General features: G+C 43.1%; 1 protein-coding gene across 1 annotated transcript; it reads left to right on the top strand.

The window, feature by feature from the left end:
* Nucleotides 1-816: 816 nt before the first annotated feature.
* Nucleotides 817-9,969, top strand: LOC120919358 (extensin-like). Its single transcript, XM_040331477.1, has 2 exons — nucleotides 817-982; nucleotides 7,673-9,969. Exons 1-2 carry the CDS (start codon nucleotides 817-819, stop codon nucleotides 9,967-9,969), a joined length of 2,463 nt encoding a protein of 820 aa, XP_040187411.1.
* The last annotated feature ends 650 nt before the right edge of the window (nucleotides 9,970-10,619 follow it).

Raw genomic sequence — 10,619 nt, 5'->3', positions numbered from 1 at the left:
TAGTGGGAAGAATAGTGCCCCATCATTGGTATTAGTAGGAAGAATAGTGCCCCATCATTGGTATTAGTAGGAGGAATTTTGCCCCATCATTGGTATTAGTAGGAGGAATAGTGCTCCATCATTGGCATTGGTGGGTGGAATAGTGCCCAATTATTGGTATCAGTAGGAGGAATAATGCCCCATCATTGGTGTTGGTGCAGGTAATAGTCCCCCTTTATTGGCATTGGTGGGAGGAATAGTGCCCCATTTTTGGTATTAGTAAGAGGAATAGTGCTTCATCATTGACTTTGGTGGAAGGAATAGTGCCCCTTCATTGGTATCAGTGGAAGCAATGGTGTCCCATCATTAGGGTCAATGGGTGGAATAGTGCCCTATCATTGGTATCAGTGGAAGCAATGGTGTCCCATCATTAGGGTCAATGGGTGGAATAGTGCCCTATCATTGGTATCAGTGGAAGCAATGGTGTCCCATCATTAGGGTCAATGGGTGGAATAGTGCCCCGTCATTGGTGTCAGGGATGGAAAATGCCCCAATATTGCTGTCGGGGGGAGGTAATAGTAAGAAGAATGGTGCAGAATATTCCTCACATTCGTATAGGCGTCATACCCCATGGTGTTCCTCCACTAGTCTTATGACATCGCGGCATTAAAGGGAACCTATAGAACTTTTTAAACATACGATTGAAGAATATACATGTGTTGTGGTAAATCATGTGTGATGGTCTCGACCCCCTCCCCCCCTTAGTTGACATGTTGGGAAGTTGTTAGAAATAAATAGGGTGCCCCCTAAAAAACGGATATATACCATGTGCTACCAATGTGTATGAATGTGATGGACCATAAATGTCACAAGTCCACCCCAGAAGGTGGTGAGTGGTCTTCATTGTGCGCCGAGCTCAGGGGCTTCACTGCTCTACAAGAGGAGAAGTGGAACTTTGGAAATGTCACAAGTCCACACCAGAAGGTGGAGAGTGGCCTTCATTGTATGCTGAGCTCAGGGGCCACCAGAAGGTGGTGAGTGGTCTACATTGTGCGCTGAGCTCAGGAGCTTCGCTGCTCTACAAGAGGAGAAGTGGAACTTTGTAAATGTCATAAGTCCACACCAGAAGGTGGTGAGTGGCCTTCATTGTGCGCTGAGCTCAGGAGCTTCGCTGCTCTACAAGAGGAGAAGTGGAACTTTGTAAATGTCACAAGTCCACACCAGAAGGTGGTGAGTGGCCTTCATTGTGCGCTGAGCTCAGGGGCTTCGCTGCCCTACAAGAGGAGAAGTGGAACTTTGTAAATGTTCTCCTTCTTCCTAACTGTCTATTCTCTATGGGTCACTTCCCTTCCCCCCCCCCTTCCCCCGTGTCTCCCATTCAGCCGCATTCCTGGTCATTTGCATGGAGTCACACTTCTTAGTAGGTAGAGAAGAACGTGTGAGCAGCTGTGGAAGGGTCACCACACCCAAATGACTCGGACACATCGCTTGTCAGGAATCACAGATCCAACGGAGGAGTCAACATTACCCAACAAGAAATCAGGCCTGAGGGCCAAGGCTCACAAATGGCCGACTTTTCGAGGAACGTTCCCTCATTTTCGTCTTATTAGGTAGATTCAGAAAGAGTTAGGCCGGCTTATCTACAGATAAGCCGACCTAACTCAGAATCTGCACCGACCTATGTTTAAGTGTATTCTCTAACAGAGATACACTTAAACATATCTTGCGCCGTCCTATCTTAGATTGCAATGTTTTGGCTGACCGCTAGGTGGCGCTTCCATTGCGGCCGGCGTAGATTATGTAAATTAGCTTTTCCCGAATGTAAGCGAGCCCGCCGCAGTCGATTAACGTCGTTTCCGTAAGGCCTTAGGCGGCCTAAAGTTAGAGCTATGCTCTAGCGGCCTAGCCAATGTTAAGTATGGCCGCCGTTCCCGCCGCGAGGTTCGAATTTTTTACGTCGTTTGCGCAAGTCGTCCGCGAATCGGGAGTTATGTCGTTTTTTACGTACACGTCGAAATCCATAGGCCCGTACGGCGTCCTTAGCCGCAATGCGCACTGGGAAATGTAGGCGCCCGGCGCATGCGCAGTAGCAAAAAACTTCAAAAAACTTGGGTTCAAGCCTCATTTCCATACAACACGCCCCCCTCCAACCAATTTAAATTAGGCGCCCTTACGCCCGCTCGTTTGAGGCTACGCCGCCGTAGATTAGCAGGTAAGTAGATTGAGAATCACTACTAGCCTAGTTAATTTACGGCGGTGTAGCCTAAACAGGCTAGGCTAGGCCAACCTAAAGTTAGTCCCATCTCTTTGAATCTACCTAGATGTTCCTCTAAAATCGTCCTTTTATTGTAGATTAGGGGCTTCTAGATGGGGGGGGGGGGTATCCTTGAGAATAATCAAATCACGGGGTTATGGGGCTGGATCTCTATAAATAATTCCTTGCACAATTGAACCCGGTATTGAGAAGTTGATGACCCGGGAGGAAATAATAGTGTTTGGTGTGGATGGACCTTGGTAGAAGGGTTTGTAGTCCATCTTGTGAATTGCCCTCGTCTGTATCAAGTGTTTGAATGTTTGATTCTAATCTCAGCCTCTCCCAAACCACCTTCTTCTTTTTGTGGTGGTGGTGTGGTTGGCCATGGAGGAACGCGGAGGAACCCTCGAAATACATTTTCTGGTCTTTACGGAACCCCCTGCTAATAACGAATGTTTGTCCAGCCCCTTGTACATTCGTGTGATGGTCAGTTGGAAGAATGCCTCTTACATTTGGGAAGAATTACCCCTCCCCCCTTACAGAAAGCTTAGTGGGGTCATTTGGGAACTTATCTGAGAGGTAGAAGCTGCTCATTGCCCAAGGAACTCAGAGGAACCGCTAGAGCAGTGGTTCTCAACCTTTCTAGTGCTGTGACCCCTAGATAACATTTCACAAATTGTGGGGACCCCTAACAGTAAAATTATTTTCGTATCGTGGAATCCTTACTACAGTGGTGTCTCGCAGCAGTGACACCTATTCCGAAATCAGGAGATAGGGTCTCCTTCAGCCCCTCCCACTTCACTTTACTCACCAGTCAGCTGACTGGTGGGCGGCTGCAAAGATACGGAGTGGCCGAACGCGGGCACTAGGAACAGCCCAGTTGGGCGGCTGAGAAATGGCTGGGAGAGCGGTGTGGGCTAAAGAAACAGGCAAGGAGTTTGTGACCCCTGGCAAATCATCATTCGACCCCCGAGGGGGTCCCGACCCCCAGGTTGAGAACCACTGCGCTAGAGGAACCCAAGTTGAGAAAGACTTCTCTAACTAGTACAAAATACATGGTGGGATTTGAGTGTCGCGCCCACATGAGCAAACGGCGTTCAAACCACACATGTGAGTTATCGCCGCGAACGTTTGAGCGGGAGTAACAATTCTAGCCCGAGACCTCCTCTGTAACTCTAAACAGGTAACCTGTTAAAAAAATGTAAGTGTCGCCTATGGAGATTTTGAAGTACCAAAGTTTGGAGCCATTCAACAAGTGTGCGCAATTTGAAGCGTAACATGTTGGATATCAATCTACTCGGCGTAACATCATCTTTCACATTATACAAAAAAATTGGGCTAACTTTACTGTTTATTTTTTTTTTTTATTTATTTACAAACGTTATTTTTCCCCAAAAAAACACATTTGAAAAAAAAAAACGATCGCCATTTTATTCCCTAGGGTGTCTGCTAAAAAAATAGATAAAACAAAATGAAAAAATAAATAAATATATAAGTGTTTAATCAATTAAAATATATTTTTTTCAAAAATGTGTGTTTAAAAAAACAAACAAAGAAAAAAAAAAACGCAGCGCAAATACTGTGTGACGTAAACAGTTGCGACGATCGACATTTTATTCCCTAGGGTCTCTGCTAAAACAAACAATATATATAATGTTTGGGGGTTCTGAGTAATTTTCTAGAAAACAAAATGATGATTTTTACATGTAGGAGCGAAGTGCCAGAAGTGGTTAATTTAGCAAAAAAAAAGACTGATGAAAGTAAAATCTCCACATTTTGCTCATGGAGAAACAAAAAGATCTACTTTGTAATCTCTTTAGAGGATGTGTTTGTTGGAGATGTAACTAATTAAGGCAGAAGGTGTGATGAGCGGAGCTTTGTTAATTGAATTTAGTGTCTGTTTCCTCTGTTGGGGTATTTGATCATTATTTGTGTATTACATTTGTTATCATTATTCGTGTATTACATTTTTTTTTTATTATTATTATTATTGTATTACATTTTTTTTTTTATTATTTGTGTATTACATTTTGTTATTTTTTTTTTATTTGTTTTATTATTTGTGTCTATGATTTTGTGATTTGTTTTATTATTTGTGTATTACATTTTGTTATTATTTTTTATTTGTTTTATTATATGTGTATTACATTTTGCTATCATTATTCGTGTATTACATTTATTTTTTATTTTTTTATTATTCTTGTATTACATCTTTTTTTATTATTATTTGTGTATTACATTTTGTTATTATTTTTTATTTGTTTTATTATATGTGTATTACATTTTTTATTATTATTCTTGTATTACATTTTTTTTATTATTTGTGTATAAAAAAAAAATTATTTTTATTTGTGTATTACATTATGTTCTTTTCTTTAATTTGTTTTATTGTTTGTGTCTTAGATTTTGTTATTTGTTGTATTTGTTTTATTATTTGTGTATTACATTTTGTTATTATTTTTTATTTGTTTTATTATATGTGTATTACATTTTTTCAATTTTTTTTATTATTCTTGTATTACATTTTTTTTTATTATTTGTGTATTACCTTTTTTTTTATATGTGTATTACATTTTGTTATTTTTTTTAATTTGTTTTATTATTTGTGTCTTATATTTTGTTATTTGTTTTATTATTTGTGTATTACATTTTGTTATTATTTTTTATTTGTTTTATTATATGTGTATTACATTTTGTTATCATTTTTTTGTATTTGTTTTATTTTTTTGTGTATTAAATTTTGTTATTTTTTTAATTTGTTTTATTATTTGTATCTTAGATTTTGTTATTTGTTTTATTATTTGTGTATTACATTTTATTATTATTTTGTTATTTGTTTTATTATATGTGTATTAAATTTTTTTTAATGTTTTGTATTATTCTTGTATTAAATTTTTTTTTATTTTTTGTGTATTACATTTTGTTATTTTTTTTTATTTGTTTTATTATTTGTGTCTTTGATTTTGTTATTTGTTTTATTATATGTGTATTACATTTTGTTATCAATATTTGTGTATTACATTTTGTTATCATTTATTTTTTATTTTTTTTGTGTATTAAATGTTGTTGTTTTTTTATTTGTTTTATTATTTGTGTCTTAGATTTTGTTATTTGTTTTATTTGTTTTATTATTTGTGTATTACATTTTGTTATCAATATTTGGGTATTACATTTTGTTATCATTTTTTTTTTATTTGTTTTATTTTTTTGTGTATTAAATTTTGTTATTTTTTAAATTATTTTTTTATTCTTTTATTACGGCAAAGCTTCTCAGATACAACAAATCAAGTCGTCTCAGAACATCTTCCAGTCTTATTACATTTTTTATTTTCAGACTTCCATGCACGCTTCGAATTTAATCTGAGCAGTGGGTGATCCTGTCGTTATCAGGCAGGGGGGGGGGGGGGGAATTGTCGGCTGAACAGCAACAGCATCCGGCCGCGTAGACATGTGCGGTTCTTTTCGTTCCGAATTGAATTTTGGAAAAATATTTTGTTATTCGGATGTATCGGAATTTCTGAATTACAATAGTAACGAATTTAAACAAATCCGAAATAACGAAAACAAATTTGAAAAGAAATTCGAATTTGAATAGTATTCGAATAGTTTTCTAATCGAATTCAAATAGTTTTTGAATTTGAATAGTTTACAAATTTCAGAAGAAAAGAAAATAGAATAGAAAATAAAGAAATATAATAGAAAACGATAGAATAGGAAAGAATAGAAAATAAAAGAATAGAATATAATAAGTATATTATAGTAAAACAGAACAGAAAATAAAAGAATAGCAAAAATAGAATAGAAAATAGAAAATAAAAGAATAGAGCAAAACAGAACCAAATAGAATGGAAAATAAAATAACAGAATAAAAAAAGAATTGAATAGAATAAAATAAAATAGAAAAAAAATATCTTCTGAAATTCGAAATTTCAAAAATAAATACATTTGAATACAATAGAAAATAATAAAATAGAAAGTAATAGAAGAGAACAGAAAAAAATATAGAAGGATAGAATAGAAAATACAAGAATAGAGCAAAACGGAACCAACTAGAATGGAAAATAAAATAACAGAATAAAAAAAGAATAGAAAATAAAGGAATATAATAAACAATAGAATAGAATAAAATAAATTAGAAAAAAATCTTCTGAAATTCGAATTTCAAAAATAAATAAATATGAATACAATAGAAACAAATAGAATAGAAAGTAATAGAAGAGAACAGAAAAAAATAGAAGGATAGAATAGAAAAAAAAAGAATAGAGCAAAACGGAACCAAATAGAATGGAAAATAAAATAACAGCCTGGCTCGCAGTCTCCTCTCTAATTCATCCCCAAAGGTGTTGTATGAGGTTGAGGTCAGGACTCTGTGCAGGCCAGTCAAGTTCCTCCACACCAAACTTGCTCATCCATATCTTTATGGACCTTGCTTTGTGCACTGGTCCAAATCATTTGGTGGAGGGGGGATTATGGTGTGGGGGTTATTTTTAAGGGGTTGGATTGGCCCCTTAGTTCCAGTGAAGGGAACTCTTCAGGTGTCAGCATACCAAGACAATTTCATGCTCCCAACTTTGTGGGAGGAGTTTGGGGACGGCCCCTTCCTGTTCCAACATGACTGCACACCCGTGCACAAAGCAAGGTCCATAAAGACATGGATGAGCGAGTTTGGGGTGGAGGAACTTGACTGGCCTGCACAGAGTCCTGACCTCAACCCGATAGAACACCTTTGTAATGAATTAGAGCGGAGACTGCGAGCCAGACCTTCTCGTCCAACATCAGTGCCTGACCTCACAAATGCTCTTCTGGAAGAATGGTCAAACATTCCCATAGACACCCTCCTAAACCTTGTGGACGGCCTTCCCGGAAGAGGTGAAGCTGTTATAGCTGCAAAGGGCGGGGCCAACTCAATATTGAGCCCTACGGAGTAAGATCATGTGTGTGTTAAGGCAGGCGTCCCAATACTTTTGGTAATATAGTGTTAGAGTCATGGGAATGGGGTGATAGAAGACTCTGGGACTTTTCTCCGATACATATCTCTGAGCTCGGGTGTGCATCGCTCTGAAGGGGGCAGGAGGCAATTTTCAAACCATCGGACTCATTGCTATCACCTCTCTGCCTGGCAAACGTTCCACCGCCAGGAAAATGGAAAGGAAAGTCACATTTCTGTCATTCTTCTATTTTTCTGTGTGAGAAAGTTTTCTGGTGGCAGAAGGAGAACCTTTGGGGTTGTTTATCTCCCCAGATAAATAGGTGACTGATTGTCTTTCTATGTAAATCAGGATCTGTGTTTATCCCTTACAGAGGGCTAAAGGTCTCCCGCTGATTCCCGCTGATTCCCGCTGATTCCCGCTGATTCCTGCTGATCAGAATTAACATTCATCATTTGTCAGGCGATCCCTTCACTGATGTGAGAGGAGCTCTCCAGATCACACCGCGCAGCCACCGCCACCGCCACAATCTACTTCCACCGCCACCATCTACCTCCACCGCCACCATCTACCTCCACCATATACCTCCACCACCACCATCTACCTCCACCGCCACCATCTACCTCCACCATCTACCTCCACCACCACCATCTACCTCCACTGCCACCATCTACCTCCACCGCCACCATCTACCTCCACCACCACCATCTACCTCCACTGCCACATCTACCTCCACCATCTACCTCCACCATCTACCTCCACCATCTACCTCCACCGCCACCATCTACGTCCACTGCCACCATCTACCTCCACCGCCACCATCTACCTCCACCATCTACCTCCACCGCCACCATCTACCTCCACCATCTACGTCCACTGCCACCATCTACCTCCACCGCCACCATTTACCTCCACCACCATCTACCTCCACCATCTACCACCACCGCCACCATCTACCTCCGCCATCTACCTCCACTGCCACCGCCACCATCTACATCCACCATCTACCACCACCACCACCATCTACCTCCACCGCCACCATCTACCTCCACCATCTACATCCACTGCCACCATCTACCTCCACCATCTACATCAACCGCCACTATCTACCTCCACCACCACCACCACCACCATCTACCTCCACCGCCACCATCTACCGCCACCACCACCATCTACCTCCACTATCTACCTCCACCTCCACCATCTACCACCACCGCCACCATCTACCTCCACCGCCACCATCTACCTCCACCGCGACCGTCACCATCTACCTCCACTGCCACCGCCATCATCTACCTCCACCATCTACCACCACCGCCATCATCTACCTCCACCATCTACCACCACCACCACCATCTACCTCCACCGCCACCATCTACCTCCACCATCTACATCCACCATCTAAATCCACCGCCACCATCTACCTCCACCATCTACATCCACCGCCACAATCTACCTCCACCACCACCATCTACCTCCACCGCCACCATCTACCGCCACCACCACCATCTACCTCCACCGCCACTGCCACCATCTACCTCCACCGCCACCATCTACCTCCACTATCTACCTCCACCGCCACCATCTACCTCCACCTTCTCCCTCCACCGCCACCATCTACCTCCACCATCTACCTCTACCGCCACCATCTACCTCCACCGCCACCATCTACCTCCACCATCTACGTCCACTGCCACCATCTACCTCCACCGCCACCATCTACCTCCACCATCTACCTCCACCGCCACCATCTACCTCCACCATCTACGTCCACTGCCACCATCTACCTCCACCGCCACCATTTACCTCCACCGCCATCATCTACCTCCACTGCCACCATCTACCTCCACCGCCACCATCTACCTCCACCACCATCTACCTCCACCATCTACCACCACCGCCACCATCTACCTCCGCCATCTACCTCCACTGCCACCGCCACCATCTACATCCACCATCTACCACCACCACCACCATCTACCTCCACCATCTACATCCACTGCCACCATCTACCTCCACCATCTACATCAACCGCCACTATCTACCTCCACCACCACCATCTACCTCCACCGCCACCATCTACCGCCACCACCACCATCTACCTCCACTATCTACCTCCACCTCCACCATCTACCACCACCGCCACCATCTACCTCCACCGCCACCATCTACCTCCACCGCCACCATCTACCTCTACCTCCACCGCGACCGTCACCATCTACCTCCACTGCCACCGCCATCATCTACCTCCACCATCTACCACCACCACCACCATCTACCTCCACCGCCACCATCTACCTCCACCATCTACATCCACCATCTAAATCCACCGCCACCATCTACCTCCACCATCTACATCCACCGCCACAATCTACCTCCACCACCACCATCTACCTCCACTGCCACCATCTACCGCCACCACCACCATCTACCTCCACCGCCACTGCCACCATCTACCTCCACCGCCACCATCTACCTCCACTATCTACCTCCACCGCCACCATCTACCTCCACCTTCTCCCTCCACCGCCACCATCTACCTCCACCATCTACCTCTACCGCCACCATCTACCTCCACCATCTACCTCCACCGCCACCATCTACCTCCACCATCTACCTCCACCGCCACCATCTACCTCCACCGCCACCATCTACCTCCACCATCTACGTCCACTGCCACCATCTACCTCCACCGCCACCATCTACCTCCACCATCTACCTCCACCGCCACCATCTACCTTCACCGCCACCATCTACCTCCACCGCCACTCTCTACCTCCACCATCTACATCCACCGCCACCATCTAACTCCACCACCATCGCCACCGCCACCATCTACCTCCACAATCTACCTCCACCGCCACCATATACCTCCACCATCTACCTCCACCATCTACCACCACCGCCACCATCTACCTCCACCATCTACCTCCACCGACACCATCTACCGCCACTGCCACCGCCACATCTACCTCCACCGCCACCATCTACCTCCACCGCCACCATCTACCACCACCATCTACCTCCACCGCCACCATCTACCTCCACTGCTACCGCCACCATCTACCGCTACCGCCACCATCTACCTCCACCGCCACCATCTACCTCCACTGCTACCGCCACCATCTACCGCCACCATCTACCGCTACCGTCACCATCTAACTGCACCGCCACCATCTACCGCCACCATCTACCTCCACCGCCACCATATACCTCCATAGCTTGTCACTCTCACACAATATGACTTATCACTGCTTACAATGTGCCACTCCATTACATTTTATATATTACCTCACCTCTTTTCAGAGATAAGATATTATACAGGAGTGACATCACCACTCTCCAGATACAATATATATTATACAGGAGTGACATCACCGTTCTCCAGATGTAAGATATATTATACAGGAGTGACATCACCGCTCTCCAGATATAAGATATCATACAGGAGTGACATC

The sequence above is a fragment of the Rana temporaria genome, chromosome 12 (genome assembly GCF_905171775.1).
Source record: "Rana temporaria chromosome 12, aRanTem1.1, whole genome shotgun sequence".
Lineage (NCBI taxonomy): Eukaryota > Metazoa > Chordata > Amphibia > Anura > Ranidae > Rana > Rana temporaria.
The sequence above is the reverse complement of the archived record's forward strand: the minus strand, read 5'-3'. Positions and strand labels throughout refer to the sequence as shown.

Coding starts and splice junctions, on each gene's coding strand:
- LOC120919358 (XM_040331477.1), top strand. CDS start 817: ATGTGTATGAATGTGATGGACCATAAATGTCACAAGTCCACCCCAGAA. Junction 983..7,672: donor GGTGGAGAGTGGCCTTCATT/GTATGCTGAGCT, acceptor CACACCGCGCAG/CCACCGCCACCGCCACAATC.